The 26,058-nt window shown below is 51.0% G+C and overlaps 12 protein-coding genes across 12 annotated transcripts; 5 read left to right on the forward strand and 7 right to left on the reverse strand.

The window, feature by feature from the left end:
* Positions 1-338: 338 nt before the first annotated feature.
* On the forward strand, positions 339-2,186 carry N7477_007702 (glycoside hydrolase family 18 protein; the record flags this gene model as incomplete). Its single annotated transcript, XM_056969365.1, has 5 exons — positions 339-447; positions 504-572; positions 627-640; positions 693-820; positions 869-2,186. 5 exons carry the CDS (start codon positions 339-341, stop codon positions 2,184-2,186), a joined length of 1,638 nt encoding a protein of 545 aa, XP_056819397.1.
* A 2,283-nt stretch (positions 2,187-4,469) lies between these two features.
* N7477_007703 (putative plasma membrane H(+)ATPase) lies at positions 4,470-7,676 on the reverse strand (the record flags this gene model as incomplete). The annotated part of the gene is made up of 4 exons (XM_056969366.1): positions 4,470-6,176; positions 6,235-6,945; positions 7,000-7,223; positions 7,274-7,676. The coding sequence occupies 4 exons, from the start codon at positions 7,674-7,676 to the stop codon at positions 4,470-4,472; spliced, it is 3,045 nt and encodes a 1,014-aa protein (XP_056819398.1).
* A 1,119-nt stretch (positions 7,677-8,795) lies between these two features.
* On the reverse strand, positions 8,796-10,988 carry N7477_007704 (glutamate--tRNA ligase GUS1; the record flags this gene model as incomplete). The annotated part of the gene is made up of 3 exons (XM_056969367.1): positions 8,796-9,878; positions 9,905-10,702; positions 10,728-10,988. The coding sequence occupies 3 exons, from the start codon at positions 10,986-10,988 to the stop codon at positions 8,796-8,798; spliced, it is 2,142 nt and encodes a 713-aa protein (XP_056819399.1).
* A 162-nt stretch (positions 10,989-11,150) lies between these two features.
* N7477_007705 (mitochondrial 54S ribosomal protein uL1m) lies at positions 11,151-12,183 on the forward strand (the record flags this gene model as incomplete). Its single annotated transcript, XM_056969368.1, has 3 exons — positions 11,151-11,398; positions 11,474-12,038; positions 12,091-12,183. The coding sequence occupies 3 exons, from the start codon at positions 11,151-11,153 to the stop codon at positions 12,181-12,183; spliced, it is 906 nt and encodes a 301-aa protein (XP_056819400.1).
* Positions 12,184-12,356: 173 nt separating this feature from the next.
* N7477_007706 (COG2 family protein) lies at positions 12,357-13,304 on the reverse strand (the record flags this gene model as incomplete). The annotated part of the gene is made up of 2 exons (XM_056969369.1): positions 12,357-13,226; positions 13,290-13,304. The coding sequence occupies 2 exons, from the start codon at positions 13,302-13,304 to the stop codon at positions 12,357-12,359; spliced, it is 885 nt and encodes a 294-aa protein (XP_056819401.1).
* A 686-nt stretch (positions 13,305-13,990) lies between these two features.
* Positions 13,991-14,875, forward strand: N7477_007707 (uncharacterized protein; the record flags this gene model as incomplete). Its single annotated transcript, XM_056969370.1, has 1 exon — positions 13,991-14,875. One exon carries the CDS (start codon positions 13,991-13,993, stop codon positions 14,873-14,875), a length of 885 nt encoding a protein of 294 aa, XP_056819402.1.
* A 282-nt stretch (positions 14,876-15,157) lies between these two features.
* N7477_007708 (Mrp/NBP35 family ATP-binding protein) lies at positions 15,158-16,259 on the reverse strand (the record flags this gene model as incomplete). The annotated part of the gene is made up of 2 exons (XM_056969371.1): positions 15,158-16,186; positions 16,227-16,259. The coding sequence occupies 2 exons, from the start codon at positions 16,257-16,259 to the stop codon at positions 15,158-15,160; spliced, it is 1,062 nt and encodes a 353-aa protein (XP_056819403.1).
* A 328-nt stretch (positions 16,260-16,587) lies between these two features.
* Positions 16,588-17,906, reverse strand: N7477_007709 (protein phosphatase regulator SHP1; the record flags this gene model as incomplete). Its single annotated transcript, XM_056969372.1, has 3 exons — positions 16,588-17,314; positions 17,374-17,771; positions 17,832-17,906. The coding sequence occupies 3 exons, from the start codon at positions 17,904-17,906 to the stop codon at positions 16,588-16,590; spliced, it is 1,200 nt and encodes a 399-aa protein (XP_056819404.1).
* A 1,031-nt stretch (positions 17,907-18,937) lies between these two features.
* Positions 18,938-19,404, forward strand: N7477_007710 (TOM13-domain-containing protein; the record flags this gene model as incomplete). The annotated part of the gene is made up of 2 exons (XM_056969373.1): positions 18,938-19,216; positions 19,282-19,404. The coding sequence occupies 2 exons, from the start codon at positions 18,938-18,940 to the stop codon at positions 19,402-19,404; spliced, it is 402 nt and encodes a 133-aa protein (XP_056819405.1).
* Positions 19,405-19,778: 374 nt separating this feature from the next.
* N7477_007711 (membrane insertase OXA1) lies at positions 19,779-21,432 on the forward strand (the record flags this gene model as incomplete). Its single annotated transcript, XM_056969374.1, has 4 exons — positions 19,779-19,868; positions 19,931-20,288; positions 20,353-20,687; positions 20,740-21,432. The coding sequence occupies 4 exons, from the start codon at positions 19,779-19,781 to the stop codon at positions 21,430-21,432; spliced, it is 1,476 nt and encodes a 491-aa protein (XP_056819406.1).
* A 781-nt stretch (positions 21,433-22,213) lies between these two features.
* Positions 22,214-23,764, reverse strand: N7477_007712 (acyltransferase family protein; the record flags this gene model as incomplete). The annotated part of the gene is made up of 3 exons (XM_056969375.1): positions 22,214-22,884; positions 22,941-23,568; positions 23,639-23,764. The coding sequence occupies 3 exons, from the start codon at positions 23,762-23,764 to the stop codon at positions 22,214-22,216; spliced, it is 1,425 nt and encodes a 474-aa protein (XP_056819407.1).
* A 917-nt stretch (positions 23,765-24,681) lies between these two features.
* On the reverse strand, positions 24,682-25,946 carry N7477_007713 (transcription initiation factor TFIID subunit 11 family protein; the record flags this gene model as incomplete). The annotated part of the gene is made up of 3 exons (XM_056969376.1): positions 24,682-25,378; positions 25,458-25,734; positions 25,778-25,946. The coding sequence occupies 3 exons, from the start codon at positions 25,944-25,946 to the stop codon at positions 24,682-24,684; spliced, it is 1,143 nt and encodes a 380-aa protein (XP_056819408.1).
* Positions 25,947-26,058: the final 112 nt, after the last annotated feature.

Raw genomic sequence — 26,058 nt, forward strand, 5'->3', positions numbered from 1 at the left:
TCGATATCGATGCTGGCGCGGGCGGAGTGGGTCATACCAAGCGATTGGAGTGTCCGGACCCCGAAATGGCGCAGAAAGTGGAAGCATTGTTTTCCTCCATGGCATGCACGCTGGGGAGCAAAATAACTCGACATTCGCTATTTAACCCGAGCCCTCGATGGTCACGCTGGTCGTGGATTTTACTCGTGTTTCTGTCGTTTTAGTCGCCAACCGCCAACTACCAACTGCCAGTCGCCGGCCAGTCGTCACTCCTTTGAGTTTTTTTTCTTCTTTATTATACTACCTTTAATACCTAATCCAACTCAGTTGCGCCAGCTTATCTTCGATTCACTCACATCATGCGCCGGTATTCGAGATATCTCTCCGGCTCAGTGCTACTCGCCTCCATGGGAGGAGTGCAGGCCAAGCTTGATCTGAACTCCTCTACCAATATCGCGGTTTACTGGGGTAGGTAAATTCAGATGAAGAAGCATACAATAGCCTCTAACATGATTGTGGATTAGGTCAGAACTCGTTCGAAGCTGCGGGAGGAAAGGGTCAGGGCCAACAACATCTTTCTTACTACTGCGACAGTATGTACGATTTTGATCCCCCAAAAGAATACTGCTAATTCTGTAAATCTACAGACGAGAATATCGATGTACGATATACCGATGTGGAATGCCAAAGATCGACACTAACAGCTCAAGCAGGTAATTCCCATGGCGTTTGATATTATGATCAACGGCCCCGGCGGCGCTCCCCAGGTCGACTTTGCTTCTGCCAGCGCGGACTGCGACGTGTTTCCAGGCACACAATTGAAGAATTGCCCGGCAATAGGGTACGTGGTTCTGCGTGAACAAAAGGGTCTACAGCTGATATGAAGTAGCCAGGACATCAAGACGTGCCAGGACAAGGGAAAGACAATCATTCTTTCGATTGGAGGTGCAACGTACAGCGAGGGCGGCTTCAAGTCAGATGCCGATGCCAAAGATGGAGCCCAGCTCATCTGGGAAACCTTCGGACCGAAGAAGGATGGTTCAAATGCTCTTCGTCCTTTCGGCGACGCTAGCCTTGATGGCTTCGACTTCGACTTCGAGGCCAATGTCGAGCACATGGCGCCCTTTGCCAATGCCCTCCGTGACCTGATGAACAAGGAGACCGACAAGCAATACTTCTTGACCGCCGCCCCTCAGTGCCCCTACCCTGACCAGTCGGACAAGGAGATTCTGAACGGCCCTGTTGATATAGATGCCGTTTGGGTTCAGTTCTACAACAACTACTGTGGCATCAACAACTTCGACACGAATGAGCAGAATTCCCAGTTCAACTTCGAAGAGTGGGACAACTGGGCCAAGACCGTCTCCAAGAACAAAAACGTCAAGGTCCTTGTCGGTGTTCCTGCCGACACGACCGCCGCCAGCACTGGGTATGTGCCTGTCGACAAGGTCGCCGCGGCGGTCGAATACTCCAAGAAGTTCTCGAGCTTCGGCGGTGTTATGATGTGGGATGTGTCGCAAGCATACGCAAATGAAGGATTCGTTGATGGCGTGCGCAAGGCGCTGGGTGAAGGAGATTCCGGTTCGTCGTCGTCGTCCAGCTCGGCGTCGACCACGGCGTCTGCACCTACGTCCACTAACACACCGGAGACTACGCTCTCTTCCAATGGACAAGGGTCCTTGTCCTCATCTTCCTCCTCATCTGGGTCTGGGCCCTCGTCCAATGGGCCTGATGAGCAGGCTACAGCTACTCCCACTACCCTCACGACCATACCTACCGTCACGCCGACTCCCACGTCCCAGGCGACGACCACGACCACGACCGAACCTGAGCCCACCGAGTCTTATATCACTCAGACACCGCCACCTGCGTCCACCGAGCCCGAGCCGGCCACAACTGAGGCTACCCCCGCCCCTGAGCCTGCATCCACCGAGACGTCAACCACGACGGCTGTCGCCGCACCTACCATGACGCCCGCGCAGAATGACAACGATGCTAGCGATAATACTCACAGTAGCGCTCACTCGGCCGATGGTGACAGCGACTCCTCTGGAGATGCTGATCCGACGCCTAGTCCTCTCGGCAGTTTGCTGAGCGGTGATCTCTTCAGTCTTCTGGACGGTCTACGTAGTGCCAATAGCGTTGTGAACGGTATCTCCCATGGTATGACCAAGAACCTCCGCCGCGTGAACCGCATTGGATATTAAGTGCATTGAAAAGCCTTGGGGTCGGTCCAGTGCTTTGTTGTGTCTGTTTTGCATAAGGGCCACACAAGCAAAAGCTTGAGAAGTTTTCAAACATCTACAGTAATATTCGAAATCAGTTATACCTTTGTACTCTTCCCTTTGCTTTACCGGATCATAATTCCGCACGAGAAGAGTTCTGATTGGACATACTCGATGAGTGTCGATATTAGACCGCCGCCTGCAGATAATGTGTGTACAGCGAAAAATGTATCTTGAGAGAAAATACCATACGCGGGCTGCCTCTGAGCCTCTCTTCTTTCTTCTCATGCGGTCGCCCTCTTTCTGTGCTGAATCTTGTTTCTCTCAACTGAAAGTACCGAATCTTAGGAGTTCCAAGATTCCCCCTTGCGAAGCTCCATCTCATTCATGTTATGATAGAAAGCCAGACCTTTACAGTCCCACCCCCCAGATGGTCGACAAAGCTGAATGCATCAGGCTTACGATTATCAATATTCGCAGGAACTTGCGGCAATTTGAAACTATATACGCAGTCGTTACGTTGCAAGCTTTCAAAATGGGCAAGAGCCAGCCAGAGCCCAGTTCACGAAAAATATTCAACGTTTACTAAAAATACGATAGAGATGAAAATTTTTCGCATTTAGTACAACTAGGGCTAACCTCTTCGATGCATCCCCATGCTATTCGATATGTGAATTTGCCAATCATCAGGTTCAATCAACCTCTCCTTCTCAACGAAAGATTAATTACATCGAGCAAGAGTCATGCTCGATACACAAGTGCCATTCAAATAAATTCTTGAGAAATCCATTGGTGATCGAGGGCGACCTAGATTCCTCATGTATCTGTATCTGCTTAACAGGTACTCCAAGTTGCCAGAATTGACGCCATATTCTTAGTATAGATTTTCAGCAAGAAATTCCACTTCTTCCAGATCGAGAATAACGATATAATTATAGCAGACTAGACAATTGTTCGGGTTCATATTATTTATTATACTCGGCTTTATATTCCCACAGAGCATATAATACTTCCTCAAGATGAGTTTCAATTTTCTTCTTATCGATGTCAGCTTAAGCAGGTTCGTACAGAGTTCCCTCCCGTCCATATCAGCGAGAAAAAGCGCACGGCGGCCACAGAAAGACCCTTAGCCAAGAACAGTTAGAATCACGGTTCCTTAAAGCGACTGCAGATTATTGTAGGCGTTTATCTCCTTTTGAAATGCCCGAAAACATTCGTTCTTTTCTACTTTAACGATAACCGATTTAGGTAGTACAGATTTTTTGTACTGTATTTAAGCTCTAGACGATAAATTATAGGATCGGATAATAACGCAGTGGCTAAGCCAATTTTAGAACGATTTTGGTATCCAGCAGCTAGATTATCTAGAGGCTTAAAAGCTTAGTGGTCTCTTCTGATGAACACCCGGTAACTCAACTCATATTTAACCGTTCTATGCTAGGAAAAAGCTTCTTCATTATAATTGTAGAGCGGTTCATTGCGAGGAGACGGGCTCAAGGATCAAAGAAAGCAAGGGGTTGCATCAGTTAACGAGGTCCATAGCTTAATTGGTCTCGTACCTCAGTGACACGGGGTCCACAGTGGTTTATATATATCAATTCGCGCACTGATGTCGTCATGTAAGAAATTGAAAATCAAGAATTTTACAAAGATTTCTTTGAAGGTTTAATAATAGGAAGAGGTATCCTCTACGAGGCGAGCCGAGGCCTAGGTGCGGGGCGTACTTTATTTGGCTCGAGGTGTTCAACCTATAACAACGAATTGTCTATTTGTCACGGGCATTATCGTTCCATCTCTGCCGAAGCTATAAAGCGATGACCTAAAGCAGATTAGCCTATCTCGGGTTTATTTTACGGGAAAGAAGTAAGGAAGAGTGTAGAGGTATGATTGATTTCGAATATTACTGTACTTCTTGTCCTCACTTGGTTGATGGACTTTCATTTGTCATCTCTCCATTCCATCTCCCTTTCTGTCTTGTCTCATGTTCTTCTTTTCTCTTACTATCCTTGATACCCATAATTTATAATAACTTAACATCCAAGGAATTCAACGTAAGGCTTCAGCACCATACCCTCAGTTCCAAAGAGACCATAGACCGCTTAAACATGTCATCAATATCAGTTGATGCCTTTAGAAAGAATATTTTCCGATCAAGACTACATAATTTGAAGGCAATTTTAAAAACATTACTATGAAAAGAACAATTTTTTCCATCATCAACAAGACCACCCATTACCGCTCCAATCATAACAGTCCATGCTCGCATTACTCAACTTCCTCTTCTTCCTTGCTGGCAGCCAGGAAGAACTTGCCATTTGGCTTGCCCGGCTGCTCATACTCAACCGTCAAGCGAGACAAATGTCCAAGCAGGCTCTCCATCTTGATCTCTCCCTTGCTGCGCTTGGCACGACCAAGGTCATCAAGCCACTTGACACGATTAAGCATGAAGTAGACGAGAGCAATGACAATCTCCACACCAAAAGAAAAACCCCAGATACGCACAACGGTGACGATATCCGTCCAACCATTCGCACTCTCTACAAATTGATCCGCCGGATCAGTCTTCATATCTTGATTAGTGAACCAACCAAACAGACAGAAGATAGTAGCGAGGGCATCCACGCCGAGAATTGCTACCACCAGTTGGAAAGACGGCCAAGTGTCTATACCACGGGTCACGAAGATCAGCCAGTTCTCGGTCAGTGCTACTTCCAGGAACAGCACTTCTTGGATAGATCCAAAGTTCTGAATGATACCTCCGGATGGTAGGAACATGGTGCCTCGGACTACCCAGGTACCCAGCGCTAAGAGGATTCCGAGCAGGACGGAGATGAACCAAATCTTCGGGAGTTGCCATTCCACTGGACGAAGTTCAAATGACGCATGGTCATAGGCCACCGCCACGGTCGCGAGATCGGCGAAAAGAGCCAGGAAAACGATGAGCTCGACACGGATGCTTTCATTCAAAATGATCATCGAGGTCACAAGGTAGATCTCCAGGTGCAAGCAAAGAGCGATACGGTATTGGATATATGCTTTCATGCGGTGGAAGATTTGACGCGCGACCTTGATTGAGTCAATGATAGTCGACAAGCCAGGCTCCAGGAAGACGATATCGGATGCGGTTTGCGCGGCTTCAGAGGCACCTTCGACTGCAATACCGCAATCTGCTTTCTTGAGAGACGGAGCATCGTTGACACCATCTCCAGTCATTGCCGTCAGGTGGCCTCGTTCCTGAAGGATTTGAACCACTTGGTATTTGTGTTCAGGGAATACTTCCGCAAAGCCGTCCGCTTTTTCGCACAGATCGCCCGCCATAGCCCCGCTCAGCCCGCCGTGGATCAGTTTATCGGAGTTGTAGACTTTAGTACCTAGCGCGAGCATCTTGCAGGTTTCCTTCGCAATAGCAATTGCATCACCAGTAAGCATCTTGACACTGATACCGAGATTCTGAGCTTCACTGATTGTCTGCGCGGTATCTTCGCGAGGCGGATCGAACATCGGCAGCATACCGAGCAAAGTCCACTCCTCGCCTTCCTTTTGCACGGCCACGCCCAAAGACCGGAAGCCACGGTGAGCAAATTCTTGAGCCTTGGCCTTGTACAAATCAGCGACATCTTTTGAGCACTTTGTGAGTTGTAGCACAGCTTTCGGGGCGCCCTTGGTGCAAGTGTATCGAATGCCTTCACACGTAGCGACCGTCACAATGCGTTTTGAGACTGGGTCGAAGGGTGTGAACTTTTCAGTCTTCCATCCACGGCGCAGGATCTCTCTGGCCTTAGGATACTCGCGGAGGGTCAAGATGGTGACTTTGTCGATGGGATCCAGAGACTCAATATTATGCGAGGATGCTAGGCAAGCCACAGCAAACATCCAGTCAGGGTCGACGCCTTCAGCCACGTAAGGATCTCGAATACTCAATTTGTTGGCCGTCAACGTTCCGGTCTTGTCAGAACAGAGAATGTCCACACCCTAATAAGGACTGTTAGCTCCTATGCCGCGAGGAAAAAATATTCAGATTACAACATACCGCCAAAGATTCAATGGCAGTCAGCTTCTGCACGATGGCTTTCTTCTTAGCCAAATAGGCAGCACCAACAGCCATCGTCGTGGTAGTGACGACAGGAAGACCAACAGGGACACCGATAATCAGCAATGACAGAGTGTAATGAAGCAGAGTCTGTTGTGGCGGAGAAGCAATAGGAATATGGCGGAAGAAACCACCAATCCATGCCGCAAGGATCCAGGCCATGACGAGGATAAGGAGCGAAGTTCCAATGTTATCCATGACAATTTCAAAGTGACCGGCACCCTTAGCACCCAGCACCATGCTCGCAGTACGACCAACGAAAGAAGTCTTTGCTGTAGTCTGAACCACGGCGAAAGCCTTTCCACGCTTACAGCCAGTTGTATAGTAGATCACATCTCCCATATAACGATCCACAGCCAGTGACTCTCCGGTGATGGCGGAATGGTCACAGGCCAGAATGGGGTAGCCGCGCTTTTTCGGACGCTGGACTTGCCCGGCGTCAGCATCACCACCGCCATCAGCATTGTCGGCCTTTTCTGTGGTCTCGACGGGCTTTTCCGGGGGTTCGCCTTCTTCTTCATCGGACTCGGAGCCGCCACCCAGCATTCCTTGTTCCTGTAGCTGGTTGAACTCTTCCCAGCCATTGGGGTCATTAATGTCACAAATGACCTTGGCATCAGCCGGAACAACGGAGCCTTCACCAACGATGATCTTGGAGATCTGGTTAATACGCTACATTCGAGAGAAATAGAGGAATCAACATACCACATCGCCAGGGACTAGTTCGCGGGCTAGAATCTCTTGCTGGGTGCTATCGCGTATAGTGATTGCGCGCATGGCAATATCACCTTTCAAACTGGCGACGACGTCTGCGGCTTGCTTTTCCTGATACCAACCGACTGCAGCGTTCAAACACAGAATACCAATGATGACACCGAAATCAATCCAGTCATCCAAACCAGCGGCGAGCAAGACCGCCAACTCCATGACTATTATCATTTGTTAGCTATTACTCCACTTTCGGAAGACTGCTACCAACCGTAAAGGATAGGGCCCTGAAAGTAGGATAGTATTTTGGCAATGGGATTCTCCTTCTCAGAGACCAGTTCGTTCCAACCTGAGCGATGTCGTCGACGAGAGACCTCCTGGGTCGAGAGACCCTCGCGAATATCGGTGATAAGCCAATCATCGGGGAATTTGCCCGCCTGGTCCTCAAGCTTCTTGATACGGACCTTGCGCTTCTTCCAAGGCGCATACCAGACCCGCTTCATCATAAAATCACCCTCTTCCTGCTCTTCTACAGCTCCCTCGCGGTAAGTAGACACATATTTGACTAGTTTTCCATACTCGTCCAATGTAGCCCAGTCCCCCTGCAGAGAAGCGCGTGAGATGCGAGAGCCACGACGAACATCGCCTCCCTCTGCATTGCCTGAGCTCGCCATATTGGCTGATGGGGGGGGATAGGGGAATACTCGAATTGTGAAATTGGAGCGGGGTAATCGAATGTGTCTTGACAGGGAGAGAGTGGTGGGTGCAGAAGCAGGAGAATGCAGGCGAAGGTGACCTGCAGTAGTTTCGAGAAGCAAAAGAAACCCTGACTGTCTTCAGCCCCTCGATGAACCAACAAAGAACAATTGGGAAAAATTGCAGGAGAGGGAAAATATATTACAAAAGCAGAGAGCTCACTTGCCCTATGCTTTCTGCCCTTCAGTCAATCATGCTGACGTCGAGACTAGGAAGCCGCCGGCACCCAACGGAGATCTTCCCTGGAAGGAGAAAAGCACGAACAGCCAGATCGAAAGCATAGCTGACGGGTCTTGACGTAGAAGACCATCGGGCCTATCCAAATGAAGCTTCTCGACACCGGGCCGTTTCTCCCGTCCACAGACCAATCTCCGCTTGGGTTGATCGCCCATCCATGGGCTCGTCCCAGAGTTCCATCGGTAGAGTGCCTTGCAAACAATGGTTCTGATCAGCATCGACAGAAACGAGAAAGTTGTACTTCGCAGCTTGTGTGGAGTCTTCTTCTTTTCCCGGTCTCTTCCGCGCCATTGGTCCTGGCCAAGCTCTCCTCCCTGTCCCGGCGAGCCCACTCAGCAGCAGTATCACTTATGTCCTTGATGGATTCTACTGACTGGCAGATTAATCCGTGTTACCTATGTGCGTTGTTCCCCTGGCTGTTGACATGGAAGCAGCTCGGGTGATGCGGTAGTCTTCTACGTCATGCTCTGAGCTTATTCCGCTGGCAACCAAACTTCCAGAGCTGCATGGCGCTTTCATTTCCATACGTTCATGACTCATTGAATATGTCTCTGGACAAGTCTGAGTTTATAGGGCAATAACAAGGAACTGTTCGCAGCCATATCGTCCCGAAGTCAACGATTGGAAGGCAGCTTACATCACGTGATGGGATTCAGCCCTATACATTTCCGCTTGTATCTATCGTGGATGTGTGTGGATCGTTAGAGCGTGTGCATGATCTGCATTTGGTTTTATTTAACACAATCGTCGGTATCTCGGCATTTGTACCTAGCCCTGTCTAACGTAGCAAAATCTATCATCTATTTGGTGGTTTTACCTGTGGGGATGTTGAAGAAGACTGCAGGGGCACCAGGAGCGGCGGCCCGATCGCAACGGAAAAAGCCCTTGCGGTCAAACTGGATAATGTCGCCCTCCTTGAGTTGGGCAACGTTACAGTCAGCCAGGCATGAGTCGCGGTGCTCAGTGTGGTAGTTGAGGACATCCTCAAGAACATCATCCTCGCTGAGAGAGTCCTTGGTCAAGAGGTAATCGAAATCAACGAGCTCAACGGGGACGAGCTCCTGGTCGGTGGAGAGCCAGGTGACCTTCTTCTCGGTCTTCTTGACATCACCGGTGGGGTTCAGCTCGAGCTCAAGGTTGGTGATCACACCAGCAGCATCAGCAGTGATCTTGCGGACGAATGCGTTGCCCCAGTTCATCAAAGTAATCTCCTCATCCGGCTTGAACAGCTTGGCATCGGCCTGCTCGAGAACAACGGAGCCACTAAAAGCGACAGTCTTGTTGCCAACAGCGGCGTTCTTAGCGTGCTTGGGCTTCTGCTCAGTGTAGGGAGCGGGGGCATTAGAGATAGTGGCCTTGACGATCTCCTTGTTGTCGACGGCAGTGTGTCGAGGAGCAACAGGGTCAATGTACTTCTTATTGGTAGCCCAGATCAAAGCCCAGTCAAACAGAGTCACGGCGCGAGAGGGACCCTGCTTGAGGATAAACTCACGCAGAGCGGGGATGGTCATACCACGACGGCGGATACCGCGGATAGTGGGGAAGCGGGGATCATCCCAGCCCCAGACAATGCCGGTCTCAACAAGCTTGGTGAGCTTACGCTTGGACAGGAGGGTGCGGATGAAGTTCATGCGAGCAAAATCCCAGACCTGCACGCCACGTAGATTGAGGGCATCAAGCATCCATTGGTATTGAGGGTTGCGGTCACGGTACTCAATGGTTCGCAGAGCGTGAGTAACACCCTCCATGGAGTCGACAACGGGGCAGGCAAAATCATAGGTAGGGTAGATCTTCCACTTAGAGCCGGTGCGGTGGTGGGGAGCGGGGTTACAGCGGTAGATGACGGGGTCACGCATGGCCTTGTTCTTGTCGTCAAAAGAGATCTTGGCACGGATGCACCAGCGCAGACCCTTGGGGTACCCTTCTTCATCTCGTCGAAACGAGCCAAGCTCTCCTCGATGGAGAGTTCACGACGCTGGCTAGGAATACCATCCCATCGCTGGGCAGCCATAGTCTCCTTGTCGGTATCATCGGCATAGGCGTGACCAGTCTTGATCATCTTGATACAGTATTCGTAGAGCTCATCAAAGTAGTCGCTGGTGTAGGTCATCTTGTTTGGCTTGATGCCCATGAGCGCAAGATCCTCAACAATAGCATCCTGGAACTCCTGCTTCTCATTCGAAGGATTCGTATCGTCGAAGCGAAGCAACATGGTGCCGTTGTACTTCTCGTGAGCGAAGTAGTCGTTCAGAAGCGCGGCCTTGGCGTGACCAATGTGAAGATATCCAGAAGGCTCGGGAGGGAAACGAGTAACAACGCCATTCTCAGTGTTACGCAGATCGATATCGTAGCTACCACCCTCCTTGGACTTGGCGAGCTTCTTCTTGCGGTCGACGGCGTTGATGGACTCGACAGCGGCCGAGGTCCAGAGGCAAAGCTCCTCCACAAACCGGTACCAGCGGGTCAGGTTAATCAGGTTACCTTTCTTCAAAGCAGCGACGGCAATTCGGTTGCCGCGGAGAGCACCCCACAGAGCAATGTCGGCAGTAGAGAGAGAGTATCCGACGACGAACGAACGCAAGAGTAAGTGGGTGTCGAGGCGGAGGAGAACAGGGTCGAGAGCCTTGAAATCAAGGGGAGTGAAGGACTCGAGCTGGGAAATCCACTCATTCTCCTGTTGCATACGATGCGTCAGACTCGCGTGGCTCTATTTTGATCAAGGGGCAACTCACAAGGCTGAGATCCTTGCTAGCAAGATAGGGAAATTGAGTGCGAAGCTCCTCAACAGCCTGAATAGTACCAAAGACAGACTTGGAACCAGTGGTCAGCTGGACAATAGCCTTCTCGCCCTCCTCCAGAACGGCAGAGTCCTCATAGTTGATGGTGATCACCGGGGTGGGACGGGCCTCGTTGATGGAGGTGGCAATGAGCACCACGGGCAGCAGAGCCGCGTGATTGGCGCGAGTGGCCACGGTCAAGGTAGACTGGGACATTTTGCACGAACTCGTAAGAAGTGTGACTGTTTAAAAGTTGGCGGGGCAGTCATTTCGCTATAGAGCGATCGGCATATCGGGTCAAGGTTTCTCCGAACCCAGCGTTGGCAGAAAACAATTGCAGTGAAGCGCCGCGATCAACTGCTCCGTCATCGTTCAGCCATGTCGTCCTACGGCGCTGCTTTGCCCTCTGCGGCACGCGGAATCCTTTCATCATGTTGCTCAACCTTCAGCGAGAAGTCAATGACTCCCGCTTTGTCAATTTTCCAGCAAGTCCGCGGCTTCAAGAACAACGCGCAGAAGGGCAAGGGGAAGAAGAAGGAAGTCAAGACGGACCGCAAAGGACCCCGAGAGTTTCGACAGAAGAATCTGAAGGATATGCAGCAGTTTGCTCTGTGCGATGCGATGCGGTATGTTTGCTCAAACTGGATCAAGCAGGTCCATTCGGGACCTCGGATCATTTTTTGACATTTTTCGCGCTGCAGCTATCTCCGGGCTATGGAAGTTGGCCGCGAAAGCACGGTCACAAAATACGAAATCCACATTCGCATGCGGACAAGGAAAGACGGCCCCGTCATTCGAAACATGATCCGATTCCCTCACGCTGTTCAAACCGAGTCCCGTATCTGTGTCATCTGCCCTCCGGGGTCCAAGCAAGCGAAGGATGCGATTGCCGCTGGTGCCGTTCTTGTCGGCGAAGATGAAGTCTTCGAGGCAATCAAGGCTGGGAAGATTGAATTTGATCGGTGTCTTGCTCATCCCGACAGTTTACCGGCGCTGAACAAGGCCGCACTGGGCCGTGTGCTTGGTCCCCGTGGTCTGATGCCGAGCGTGAAGACGGGTACTGTGGTGGAAGACGTCGCATCTCGTGTCGAGGATCTCCGAGGAGGTACTGTTTATCGTGAGCGTGACGCTGTCATCCGTCTTCCGATCGGCCAGCTCGGATTCTCCCCGGAGCAGCTCCGCGACAACCTGCGCACAACCATCGAGTCAATCAAGAAGGATGCTGCCGGCCTGAACGACCGCATCAACAAGGAGATCTACGAAGTTGTAAGTACTTCGGCTATGCCATTCTTGCACCATCTGCTAATTCTTCATCCAGGTACTGAGCTCAACCAACGGCTCTGGCTTCAGCTTGAATGGAGAGTTCAAGACTGACGACTCCCCAGAATCCTCGGCCTTGACCGGCGTGTAAAATACCTGCTGTCTTAAATTCGATTGGCGTGTACAAATTATTGTTTTACTAGGAAAGGACATGGTGTATCATGGTATCATTTCTGCTCAATGGAGACTCCTACAAACCTGAACGCCGACGCTATGTATTCAACTCCAGCTGGCCTCTGATCTTTCGCGAAAAGAAAGAGCGACCTATACCTTGAGATTTTTCAATGCAGCAATTGCACTGACATCTTCTCCCATAAGGTCGTAGAGACGTAGGACCGCCATAGTTCTGGCGTCGCGCTTCTTCCCCGCATGACTAGCCTGTTCCAGCGCAGTCTTCAAATCCAATAATACTGTCGACCTGATCTTGGCCACACGAAGATGTTGTGAAATTAAAAATGGATGTTTCTCGCTCACTCGTGTCGCAATGGAGGTCAAGAAGACGTATTTTTGGACATGTCGCTCGAGCCGTTTAAGGGAAACCGGCGTCGTCCCATCCTCCAACTCCTCATCATCGCTGTCCCCACTGTCATTTGAGTATATATCTGACTCGCTGTCCGATTCGCCTGATGTAGAAGCTGCCTCGGCGGGCGATGACCTTTCCGAAATCATCAAGCGGTGCTCCAACTCCTCCACTCGGTCCGCATAGTCTAGTAGGTCTTTGCCGATATCCGCATGGGCGCGCAATTGGCGCTTCTCGTTCAATAGTGCCTCTAACTCGGTTCGCCGTGCCTCAACCTTGTCGCGAAGTGATTGCACATCTCGTTGGAAAGACAAGAGTCCGACTTTCACACCCTCGACCTTCTCCTCGCCCCCTCGAAGCGCGGTCCCAAGGGACAGAAAGTCCTGATAGTTCTCGTTGACTAGGTCCAGCAACTCCTTATTCAGGTGTTGTTCCAAACCACGAAGCTCCTGCCTCAAGTCCTCGAGGCTTTGGTGGCGATTGGTCAATGTCGACAGAAACGTGGCGGGATCAAAGTCGGGGGCCAGAAAGGACGTTCGAGCTAGCGGTTGGGGAAAAGGCAAGCCGGAAGAGTCCTCGTCAAAGTCAGAAGCCGACTCGTCGGAGTCACCAAACTATAACTGAATGAGCGGGGCTTTCCAAGACCAATGCAACAAGACAACAATGCCGCAACATACATTGAACCGGTTCATGGCGAGGTCGAATCAAGAAGAAGTGAAGAACGGACAAAGTGGTGGAGCTTGACCCCAAGCGTGTCGGTCTTGGCGTTGGTTGATTCCCTTGCGACTTCCTGAACTAACCTCTAAAATGCTGACTGTTGACTTTCAACTTCTTACCTCTGACTTTACAAACTTGCCGAAATCCTGCACCTCTCTTCTTTTGTTCGCTCAGAGATTGCCAGCGCATTGTCAACCCAGAAGCACATGCTCCCTACGATTTTTAATGCATCTTTCCTCGTGAGTTCTCGGGTGCGCCCCGCATACACTTGAGTGCCGAGCGGGGTTTCACCTGCTCTGCGTTGTCCTTGAATCAAAATTGGCCGATGGATCCAGACCCATTATCCGCGCACTGGGACAGTAGTCGGCGGTCTACGTCCTTCAGTAGAAAAGGATGGCCTAGACTGTCTCCGTCCTACGCGTCTCCCGCTGATGGAGGCCCCTCACTCCACGCCAGCTGGCGGCACTGCGAGTCCGTAGACGAGCAAGATACATCAACCCATGTATCGTCTCGGCGCCAAATGCCCGGAGTCTCACGACCTTCCCCCCAAAGAGACAGGCCGGCTAGTACTTTCCCTGAACGGCAACCCACTCCACCAACTCAGCCCGTACTAGTCAGAGCTTATTCTGGTAATGCTGAGAACACGACGGCCAAGTCGACCATGTCTTCACGCCGCATCTTCCCGCTCTCCGGCCCCAAGAGCTCGGTTCCCTCTCGTCCATCGGGTCCGCCGCCCCCGTCGGATAAGGATTTCAGTATTGAAAGCATACTGCAGGCCATCGAGCCTGATATACAGGGAACCTTGGATTCGATCGCCGAGATTTGTGGACGGAGCAAGCTAAGTCTCGCCAATGAATATGGCAGTCATATAGCGCCACTGGGAGAGATTCGCGCTCCAGCAGGCAACCTCGTTCCTGTCGAAGAAGCCAGCTCAACCGACGAACGGCGCGCCGATGACGGCTTGATCATCTTCGACGATGATCCTGGATTGATGGAAGGTGGCCGTGATATTCATCCGTTTCCCTTCTATCGGTACCTTGAGAATCTCCGGCAAGCCGCGTCGTTGCTCGAACGCAACGGTGCAGCCGTTGCAGGTCCATCAGCGCAGCCAAATGCCTCCACTACCGCTGCCGTGGCGACTGATGTGAATGCTCCGGACTTGAATGTCACTCCACTGCTCAATTCTCGAGAGTTTGCATCGAGGCCAACGAACACGGTACGAGATCTTCTGGCGAAGAACAGTACCTCTAGCCAAGGTGACCACTCTTCTCCAAGTATTGTCACCCCGGCTGTTGTTTCTGAGGTTCATCTTGATGCACAGGCAGGCGAAAGAAACGCAGAATCTGATCTATCTGTTCTGTTCGTGGATCAGCTCAGTCCTGATGATCGCATGCCAGTCGTCGTTCGCTCTCTTCTTAGCTGGCTGAGATGGACTACACGAATTGTAGGTCCAGAGTCCCGCCCCGCGTTGCAGTCAGCTGAAGGTCGACTACGAGCCATGCTGGAACGACCTGCCGAGGACCATTTGTCTTCGCAAGCTAGTTAAGAGGCAAGCTTTTCAGGCCTTCTTGGATGGGCATTCTACCCTGTGCACAAATTACAACTAATCACGACACCAATTATGACGACTTGAATGTATAATGATTGATTCATATCCGAGCATTTGCAAACTATTGATTTACAAAGACTTAATTTCATGATATTGTAGAAACTCGCGAACTCCGCCTAATTTTAGCAAGCAACGCTGTAATGAATGCTTAATGCAATGCAAGCCACCCCCGCCGATGTCTAGATATAAGATCAAATGACCTTTTTCGAAAGCAATTCATTACATCCCAGCAGTGCTCTCCACACCCCGAAGTAACGACTTCGCGAACTCCTCGAATCGAGGATACGACCAACCCTCCTTATACTTCTCCACAAGCGGTCTTAAATCCGGCTCCATAGGAGCCCCAGGCTGCTCCTTCTGGTCCTGATCTTCCTCCTCTTCATCCTCACCATCACTATCCTCTATCTTACCCTCAACCAGCTCCCCAAACTTAACATCCACCGGCACTTTCCCCATGAACGGAATCCCCAATTGCTGCGCCATAACCTCACCCCCACCACTTGAGAAGAGATTGCTCACCTCCCCACAGCACGGACAAGCATACCCAGACATATTCTCAATAACCCCAAGCACGGGAATACTCGTCTTCACACAGAAATTAGCCTCCTTGCGCACATCAGACGTCGCAACTGCTTGCGGCGTCGTCACAAGCACCGCACCATAAAGCCTCGGCACGGTTCTCTGGGCAGCAGTCCCCGCATCCGCAGTAGAGAGCGTAAGAAGCTGTTCCGCCAATGCGATATGCTCATCACTAGTGCCAGGCGGTGTATCGATGAGCAGGTAATCTGTTTGGCCCCAAGAAACGTCGGACAGGAATTGTCGAATCATAGCTGTCTTCTTGGGTCCGCGCCAGATGACAGCGTCGCCGCGGTCGCGGAGGAGAAAGCCTAGGGACATGCAGCGGAGAGAGCCGCGTGCGGGTGAGGAATCTGATTGCGGTAATGCATCATGGACTGGAACGGGTAGCCAGCCATTTGGGGATTGCGTGATCTTTGCGTCTTCGAGGCCGACGAGGCGCGGGATGGAGGGCCCTGTAAGGTCGATGTCGAGGATTCCGACGGATTTGCCTTGGAGGGAAAGTGCGAGAGCTAGTTGGAGGGTCACAGAGGATTTGCCTACACCACCCTTGCCGGAGAGGACCTGCAGGGAGGGGTTAGCTTCTGCGAAGGAAAACTGACTCAAAGGGTAGTTGTTTCGATGCGCACACTCGCCGTTATCGATAAGGTGTGAGGGGTAATTGTTGCGGCGCTGGATTATTGGCGCGTTGGGGGTTATTGTGAGGGCTTACCAGGACGATGTTCTTCACACCTTCTAGAGGCATTCTGAAGATTGATGTTAAGTTGAAGTGCAGATTGGATGGCGGTTCTAAGTAGTGGGGAGATCGATGTCCGGATGCTTATCAATCGGGCTCTGACTAAAGCACGCACCGCGGATTGGATGCTTCTACATGGCAATATGATGGGGAAGGAATTGATTGGATTTTGATTTTTCAAGATATAGAAGTATTCCTTTTTCAGAGACGTCGTTGGTCTAGCTAGGAGACGTAGTGACGCCAGTATCCATGGACGGTCATAATTGGTCTGTAAAAGTCTATGTGCCCTCGACACACTATTTTAAGAGCCATGGTTAGAAAGCAAGTGAGTTGTGGTCTATGTCCACTTCTGAACGACAACACCTCCACGCTTGAACTCAGCCATATCTCCGAGGACCTGGTCCATGTCCTTGAGCTCAGTGCTGGGGAAAGTCGTCATCAGCACCCAGGCACGGTCTCGGCCCTCCGGAGTCGCGGCAGAGACGAACGCGTAGACGTCGCCAATGGTGGCAGTGGTGTTGAAGCGAGAGGTTAAACGGGTGCCATCACCCAGACGAATCTGAAGAGTCACAATGGGCTGTGATTCATCGACGTCATGTGTCGGCTTCGCGTCGCTAGTAGAAGGCGCAGGTGTGGCAGATGATGGCGTAGAAGCCTGGCTCTGAATGCCGGGTGTTGGGCTGCCAAGACGTTGACCGGCGCCCGAAAAAGGCTTGTACTTGGGCTTCGGCTGAGTGTATTTCTCATCATGCTGCTTCAGCTCTACATCGACTTCCTGCCCGGCCTCGACATTCATAATGGCGAGAGGGGCGCGGCCCTGGCGGATGCCTTCCAGAATCTCAGCGTTACGAGGAATATCTGAGCGGTAAAGTTCGCCATCGTCCACTGAGAAGCCATCGGCCCAGAAATGGAGAGTCCGTTGGACGCGCTGGGGGCGCTGCTGCACCGGTCCGGTAGGGTCTTCGATAATTCGGCTCGGCGCATCGTCACCACCCAGGGTGCGGGCAGCGCCGGTGAAGTATGAGGGGCGCTCCTCGGGCTCATCCGTACGTTGGGGCCTACTCCTGTTTGTGAACATTAGTATCGTAACATTATGGAGCTGCACGGATTGCATCAAGCTTACTTTTGGGCCTTTTCGAAAATGCTCTTCTTTAGGTCATCCGGGTTCTTTTGCACAGCTAAGCCTGACTTCTCTCCGCCAGTGAAAAAGTCCCGTTCCCCAGAGTCGTCGGACTCTGAAGAACTATGGTCATTTCCGCCGGAAACATCACCCAATGTCGCAAACTTCTTCCTGGGCGCGGCACGTTTTGTAGAGGATGTAGATGCGGATGGCATCACAGGGTTCGTAGGCATCTGTCCGCCCAGAGTTCGACCACCTGAAGCAGCTTCACCTGCATGTGAAGCCCCAGTCTGCCTGCCACCGCCAGTGTTCATGCCTTGCAAAGCCTCATCCTGCTCCGCAAAGAATTCAGTCACCGCAGCTTCTATATCCCACTGATTTGCTTCGAGGTACGCTTGAGCCTAACAATTACCAGGGAAATGTCAGTGGCGCGTCTTATTGCAAAGGAAAACGAAGCTTACCGCTGCAGGTTGAGTGCCCGTCATGGCACAGAACTGCGACACCACCTCGTCGTGCTCTGCGGGGTTAGGCTCCATGTTCGAGCTCGACAGACAAGTTTCAGGGGATGAAGAGAATCCGTAGGAGACGAATGGCGTTTAAGCACAGGAAAGAGAGTTGTCTGTCAGGTGCACAAGGTGAGAAAATAGAGAAATGTGAGAGTACAACAAGCTGAGTTGAAGGAGCCAAATCAACACCGCGGCAGGTACGTCACTGCCATTGGTCAGCCGGAGGCCAGGATCTTCCGCTCCCCGGCACCTAAGGTGGACATTATATCTACGGCCTCATCAGGAATATTCTATCTGCTCTAGCCTGTTCGAAGACTTTTCAAGGAATACAAAGCTGACAGCAAGAGGTATTCCATGAGCTTCAGATATGTCGACAAAGAACCAACAAATCAAAGATAAAGACCTATAAGTTTATCGGTTCGGCCTGGCTATACTTGACTGCGCTTCACCTGGCGTCTGTGTAGGGGCTCAAGTTAATTATGTATCTCACTAAGGGCAAAACCTGCTCTAACACCAGGTCTGAGAAGGCTAAAATCACGGCCTATTGCTCCAATACTCCTTCAAACCTTGCCTGGAGAACTCGCTCATTGACCGCGCAGTTCACTTGACCGCGAAGAATATGGATTCAGAGCAGTCACATCTACGATGAAGTACTGTAAGTTAGTAAGGTATTATTTATTAGGCACGTTGTCTGCTGTCAAATCTAACCAAAGCTACCTCGTGATCCATCTACTTTTCCCGTGATTTTCAGAGTGAACAGCAATCAATATGTACTTCGTAATCTCTCCTTGTTCTTGAAATTCTATGACAAATTCAGAGAATGGTTATAGTTTATCTCGAAGACATCTGCCAAGATAACGATGGCTATCTCTTAGATCTCTTGAAGTGGTTGAGTTCCAAGTCCACATGGGGTCGACGCGCTGACATAATACAAGTACCCACCGACATTCGCCAGCGAGGAGCAGCTTGTTGACTGCAGCTCAATCTGGCCCGCTCTCAATATAGGGAAACCCCGATCCTATTTTCTCTCCTGGCGCTCTAGCCTCCGATCCCTGCCCGCCATGGCCTCCGATGCGGCCGGCTCACGAGTCGACCTCTGCGACTCGACCATGACAGTCCCCTCCGACTCGGAAAATTACTCGGCAAACAACGAGATGTCGTCTTCTCCTCCGTCGACCTCTAGCTCACCCATGATCCTCTACCATCCCCCGAATCTCTGGGGCATACTCCGCGGCGCGGCTATCAATTTGTTCCTCCCCTTCGTGAACGGCTTGATGCTAGGATTTGGTGAGCTGTTTGCTCACGAAGCGGCCTTCCGTCTAGGATGGTCAAACACTAAGGTACGCTGCAAGGTGATGCAAAGTCATAATGTACCGGCACTAAGCTGACTTCTTCCGTCTGGTAGATTTTCCCGATGTATCGTCGGTCCCATCCCGTGGGCCCCGGAGTGGACATTCGAGAGCTCCCTTCCGAGCAGAGACGGGTGACCTCCGCAGCTGGTATCAACGACACCGCCTCTCTTGAGTAGACAGTAGAGGCTTCTGCAGGCTCAATCAACCAAGTATCCCCATTGAAAGAAAGAAAGAGCCCAAGATGCGGGACACAAACCAGTACATGCTTGACCAAAGTGAGACCTTTAGTTGAGGGAAAAGGAGACTGTACATAGACTACTCAGTCGGCGCCCGGCGAATATGGATTGAATTTCACAGTTTTGTTTTAGACATATTAACAATGATCTTATTTTAATCTCTTCGACTCTCCAAATTCAAGTTGATATCGTCTCAAGTTCAAATGTAGACGCGGCTGTTTACCCGCGACACTCCGCCCGGCAGAAAAAGTCTCCCAGATCGATATGATCACGAGTTGCACTTACCATCCACTCCATCATTCAATTCGCCCACCATGATTGGAGCTGCTGGTCTGAAAGGGCCCGGTATGGCTGCTGCCATTTTTCGGCAACGGCTGACTGCGGTTCCAAAATCCACTCGATCCGTTCGTCATTCCTGGAAACTCCGGGGCAGTTTCGGAAGTTGAAGTTGACTGATCTCGCGCAGATATCATCCGTTCGGTCGCTGCGCCTTCGAGTACCCGGCCAAGGAAGCCAATTGACTTTGGCATCTTCGGCTGCCAACTGGCGCAAAGCGTCTCTTGCTGCTGGCCCGGCCGCGATTCGCTTCAAGTCCTCCATGCCTGAGCCGGCACCCCCTCCCGCTCACGAGACCACCACTAGCCCAACCGGAATTGTTGAATCGACAGACCTGTCTGATTTTGACCTCTCGACACTCCCGGAAAGGATCGGATATCTGAAACATGATCTTGGTCTGGATTATGGCTGGGGTACCTCCGCAGCCACGCAATGGATGATTGAACATCTCCACATCTGGGGGGGGATTGCCTTGGTGGGCTGCCATCGTCGGTACTGGCTTCATGATTCGTGCTGCTTTGCTTCCCTTCATGCTTGGTGCTTCCGATCAAGGTGCCAAGATGCACAACTTGAAGCCTGTGGTCAATCCGCTGCGCGAAGACATGATGCGCGAGTTGCAAAGCGGCAACCAAGTCGTGGGTCAGCAGAAGAGGGCGGAGATGCAGGAAATTCATAAGGCACATGGCGTCAAGTGGTGGAAAACAATGCTTCCCATGCTACAGATTCCCCTTGGTTTCGGTATTTTTAGAGCCACTCGGGGCATGACAAGCCTACCTTTACCGGGTCTCCTGGACGAGTCCTTCCTTTGGATCAAGGACCTCACTGTGTGCGATCCATACTACATTCTTCCCATGATGACTTCCGCTTTCATGTATTTTACCTTCAAGGTTTGTCGCTTCTAAAGTCCCCTTCGGTGCCAACATCTAATCATGATCACAGAAAGGAGGCGAGTCCGGTACGATGGACATTTTGAAAGGCCCGGGTAAAGCTATTCTTTATGTTTTGCCCGCATTTTCTTTCGTTTTCATGGTCTGGCAACCGGCGGCTCTGCAACTTTATTTCGTGACTACCGGTATCTTTGCCTTGGCTCAGTCCAGTGTATTGCACAAACGCTGGTTCCGAGAGACCTTCAATTTGACCATCCCCGTTGTTACTCCGTCCGGCCCCGTGTCTTCTTCAAGGGGCCCAAGTACAGCCCTGACGCGACTTCAGGAGCGCATTGCAGAGGAGAAACGTCTCTTGGCCGAATCACAGAACCCGCCCCGGAAAGATGAGGCCCCGAAAAGCTACACTAACGTTAGTGCTATTGATCAATTCCTCGATAAGTCAAAGAAGGGATTGAGCAACTGGCAAACCGAGGCGTCTAAGTCGATCCAGTCTATGAAGGGTCAACCTACAACGAATCGTGACGGCTCGCCCATTGAGCCACCTCGTATCACCGAGGCGCAGCGCAGAAAGGCCGAGGAATATGAGAGGGAGAGACAGGCGGCCGATGCCTTCGCCCGCGAAGAGCGCAACGAAGCTCGCCGCCAAGCCCATATGAAGGCACTTGCCGCTGAGCGGGAGAAGGCGAAGGCTTCCTGGCAGAAGCAGCGTGAGGCCGTGGTCAACAAACAGATTCGGCGAAAGTGATCTTGCTTGATGTGTATAATCTGTACAATATGGCGCTGAACTTTGCATTCTGAATTTGATGTATTCTTGGACTAGACTTCAATTTATCCATACTCTACTTTAATTACCGTGCTGTCAGTCAACATCCCATTGATAGGGACTTTGGTATCATTTTTGCCGAGTATACTGGGGATGTAAACAACTATACAACCCGGCTTAGAATGAAATCGAATGCGAGCCTCTACACTTGATTCCCCAGTGCACCCTCAACATCTTACGGAGCATCTCTCGAAAAAGGTCTTCTGCCTCGTTTTACGTTTCCAATGTGTTTCTTTTTTCTGTTTTTCCTTTTTTTTTTTCAAATGACTTCGAATACGTTTGGGAGAGAGATGCAATTCAACAATCTTTCCGTACCATGTAGCAGACATCCCTGCCAATAAGGAGAGCCGGATTCTTCGGCGTGTAAAGCACCCCATTTCGAATCCAATAGACGGCGATGTTGGTGATAGGGGATGATGATGCCGAAAGATGATTCCAAGGGGTGGAAGCATTCAAGCTGATGCTCATCAGTCTCACCAAGCTAATCACTAATTCCACTCAAGTTTGGAAGTGTTCTGCCTGCCACTAGATTCGGCAGTGTCTCTGATTTATGATAGCCTAATGTGTTTACAGCAACGATAAATGCAAAATATCGAGTTTTATTTCTATAATGCTTCAAAAGGAACCCCCTGGAGCCGAATATCTTGTACGGGGTGAACCATAAGATCAAGAGACCAACTCATGCAACAAACATAATGGCGAGTCACGAAGTCCGCATAGGATTGGAAACAGCAGGTAACGGCAAAGTTGCTTTCTCATCATCCACAAAAACAGCCTTTTCCAACTTCTGCGTTATCCGAGCACAAAACGGATCAACATGAGCAGTCCAAGCCGCGGCAACAGCATAGACCATCCCAATCCAGACAGGTATACTGATAGCCACAACCCACGGCGGGCGAATTGGAATCCAGTTCCTCACATCATCAGTATCCGCCTCGGCCCCCTCCCAAGGCTGCCCGGTAATTCCATACAGCATCCAAACAAGAATAACGCGCAGCATGGTGCCGTGAACTAAGTAGACAGCAAAACTCTGTTTGCCTAACCAGAGCAGAAGTCGGTTTGCGAGGAACCGTTTTGTGGAAGGGGAGAGATAGATCGCGAGGATGATCATGTCGATGCCGATTGCAGTGTAGCGCTTGCCGACATTGACTCCAGGCGGGAAGATATGTTGTGCTATTTTGAACATGATTTTCGACCAGCCCGACCATTCCGGGTGGTCTCCGGGATAGGAAGCTATTAAGAGGCCGAAGATTGCAAGAGGGGCAGTGATCATTCTGCGGCCGTAGGGATGGGTTTCAATCCAACTTTTGAGCGTGATGCTGTGCGATAGGTCGCTGAGGAGCATGCCGTAAATTGCTTGTATCTGGAAAGTTTCTGGATGAGAGTCAGCCCGACTTTGCAGCTATGATCAATTTGAAGCAGGTACTCACCTGTGTTCTTCGCCGCATCCTGATAGAAGTACAACATCATACCAATGTAAACCATCACCCGATACCGGACTTTCATAAACATCGTCGCCACAAGGAGAATATACACCAACATGGATACTTTAAGGAGAGGCAAAAGAGCCCATTGGTGATCGTCGTATGCCATATATCCGGTCGTCCACGTCGATAGGAAATTCTGGCCCAGACGAACGATTTCTTTCCAGAGAGAATCTTCCAGATCTGGAGCAGCATATCGACACCACCAGCAATCCGACCTGTTCGCGACAATGAAACCACCGAATTGCGCAATAACCCATGATATGATCATCGCAATAGTGGCGGGGAATATCAACCGTGGTGGTCTACGGAATGCGCTCTTTGCAACAGTTGTGAATGATGCTGCTGTGTCGCCGCTTCGAGATTGTTTGATAGGTTTCAAGGCGCAGACATAGCCCGTCAGAAATGCAAATATAGTGACCCCGATACGGCCTTGCCAGGGAATGCGAAGGATCGGCCATTGTAGAATTCGCGGAGTTGCGTCTTCGTGGTTTCGGGGCGAGAAGAGATCGTAGTCCCAAGCGCGGGCTATGTGAGTGAGAACAACTAGGAATGAAGCGATTCCTCGAAGGCCCTGAACGTGTCAAAAAAAAAAACATACTTAGTAGATGAAGGATCATGGAGCTGAGTGGTAATATGCATACATCAATCCACTTGACGCTTTTCCTCGGATCCCCCTTCTCCGAACCGTTGCCCGGACTCCATGGCAGGACAGCTGGGATGGTATCCCTCAAACGAGTGTAAAGATGTGTTGGCTTAGCGAACGTCATCGTATCAAATGAAGGTAATTGAAGTATCAAGAATTGAGAACCATGAGGGGCACCGAATCCTCTCTAGAGGTCGAGGTCAGAAAAGCACCAACACGAGATGGAGCCAAAAGAAGGAATTTAATCATCCCACGACGGCCAGGATCGCCATTGCTAATCCTCATTCATGGGAAATCCAGACCTGCCAAGAAAGAAGGGGCACGCGACTCCTTCAAACCCAACGCGGCCGTGGCCAGGAATCGAGTCGAAACACAAGAGTCCCATTCTGAATTCAATGACGCGATAGATATGTGGCCATGCAGTGCAAGCCAAAGGCTCACAGGCAGTTTGACTATGCGGGTCGTGGGCGAGGGATGCAGGCGGCGTCGATCATGGTGCGAATCGAGAAAGTACACATTGCTTTGGTATGCCAGGGAGGACCCGGCGTCCGTCATGCATCTTTAGGCATTGGACTCCCTTGCAGCGGACGGAACCAGAGTCTCTGCAGGATCCGTACAGAATGGGATGCGGGTTGAGTGTCGAGGGCTGAAGATCGAGGTCGATTACATTTGTCGTGCTGGGGTTGTGGTTAACCATCGAATCGAGGAACATCATGGTATTGGCAAGGAAGGGTGCAAATCCAGGAGTGACGGGTGAATAGATCAGATTCCCTTTCAGATATTTGGAATGTAGGTTCTAGGCCAGGGCTACGAAGGCGTGCGAGGACAGGGCGCGTAGCTACATCTAGCACACATCTAGATGGTATCAATTGTAATGTCCCTGTGGCATCCCTAGGTATAAAGCAAGAATCACTCCGCAGCTATGTATAATACCTCGACGAAATCATGAAGCGTATATTCCAAATGGAATCCCCAAAGCAAGACCCCTCGCTCCAGCCAAACGCCGATGCAGTAAAAGAGAATGGCAAGAAAAACAGTTCATTAACGGAAGATTCGACGGCCGCCAACAGAGCCCGCGTTCCAAGTAACGGAACCTTTGACTCCCAAATTGTCCAGACTCATCCCGGAGAAGCCAACGCCTCCACCCTCACCATCGCGTTTCGAGCGCCGTAGCGCTTCCCGAAGGTGGGCAGGTAGAAGTTGGCCCCGGTGGGGATTGGGCGGCGGTCGGAATTCGCGACGTGGGCGTAGGGGTGCTGACGATAGACCGAGTGTATGCAATGATGGAGAAGGAGATGATACAGCGTTGGCATTATGGACAGGAGTGGCTGAGGGTCTGGCTTGGTCTGCGTCGGACTCTTTCTTGATACCATTGTTGACTCCACCACCCGGGGTTCCAGATGGCGTAGGTGTTCCTGCGTTAGACTGTGTAGCTTGAGTTTGTGCCTGTGCTCTGGCCTGTGCTCTCTTCTCGGCAGCCTCCTCCTCGGCATCGAACTCAGCCCGCGCAGCTTGATCGTATGCCGTTGCCCATTCAGCCTGCACCGTGCGTGCCTTTTCGACAATTTCACCAGCGAAGACCTTAGTAAAACCGTTGACTGTAGTGACAACACTTGCTGGAACTGATTGCGATAGTGCATGGTTGACGATACGACGAAGTGATTCCTTGCGCAGCTTCGCGCGCTTGAACAAGTCATATCGCTCAGATTGCATGGGATTAAACGCATCCACCAAGATACTGTGATACCGCAACATCACTCGTTAGCTTCCAATCCACATCCTAAATTCCAAACCAGGAAATCGAAAGAGGAACATACGCGAGGTTCTTCTTCTCAGCCTCCGTGTCAGTCGTGCCCTCTTCACGGCCCAAAAGCTCGCCCTCATCGTCATCGTCATCCTCATCACCATCATCACCACCTCCTCCACCGCCGCCCATACCTCGTACTGAGCCCTCGGCATCGGCAGATCCTAATCGACCATCACCGGCTCTGGAACTAAGAGCATCCTCGCGCTCGCGCTCGCGTTCTTTCTCAGCCTTGCTTTTGCGACCGCGTTTTTTTTCCGCGGGCCGCTCCGGCAAATACACCGTCTGCGCTGCCTCCGCCGAGACTTCCTGTGTAACTGCCCGTCACACTACCTGCGTCGCTAGCTGCGCCAAAATTGCGTTCTGCTTCGAGAGTCGGAAATGAGGTCTGGCGGAGAGGATGCATGCGCGCCTTTTTGAGAATAGGCTGTGAGGCTGCTGAGGAAATGGAGGGTCGCTTGAGGAGGTTGGTAGGGGTCTGGTATGGTGGTGGTGATGACATTATGAGCGCTTGGTGGGAGAGGTGAGCAAGGCAAATCCTCTATGTGAAGTTGTAAATGAAGTGTCAGACTGAAACAAGTACTTGAGACAAGATTGACTGAGTTTGCGCCTAG

Source organism: Penicillium maclennaniae (genome assembly GCF_028827695.1).
Source record: "Penicillium maclennaniae strain IBT 15551 chromosome Unknown utg000007l:1.0-4884863.0:1.0-4888362.0, whole genome shotgun sequence".
NCBI classification, from domain to species: domain Eukaryota; kingdom Fungi; phylum Ascomycota; class Eurotiomycetes; order Eurotiales; family Aspergillaceae; genus Penicillium; species Penicillium maclennaniae.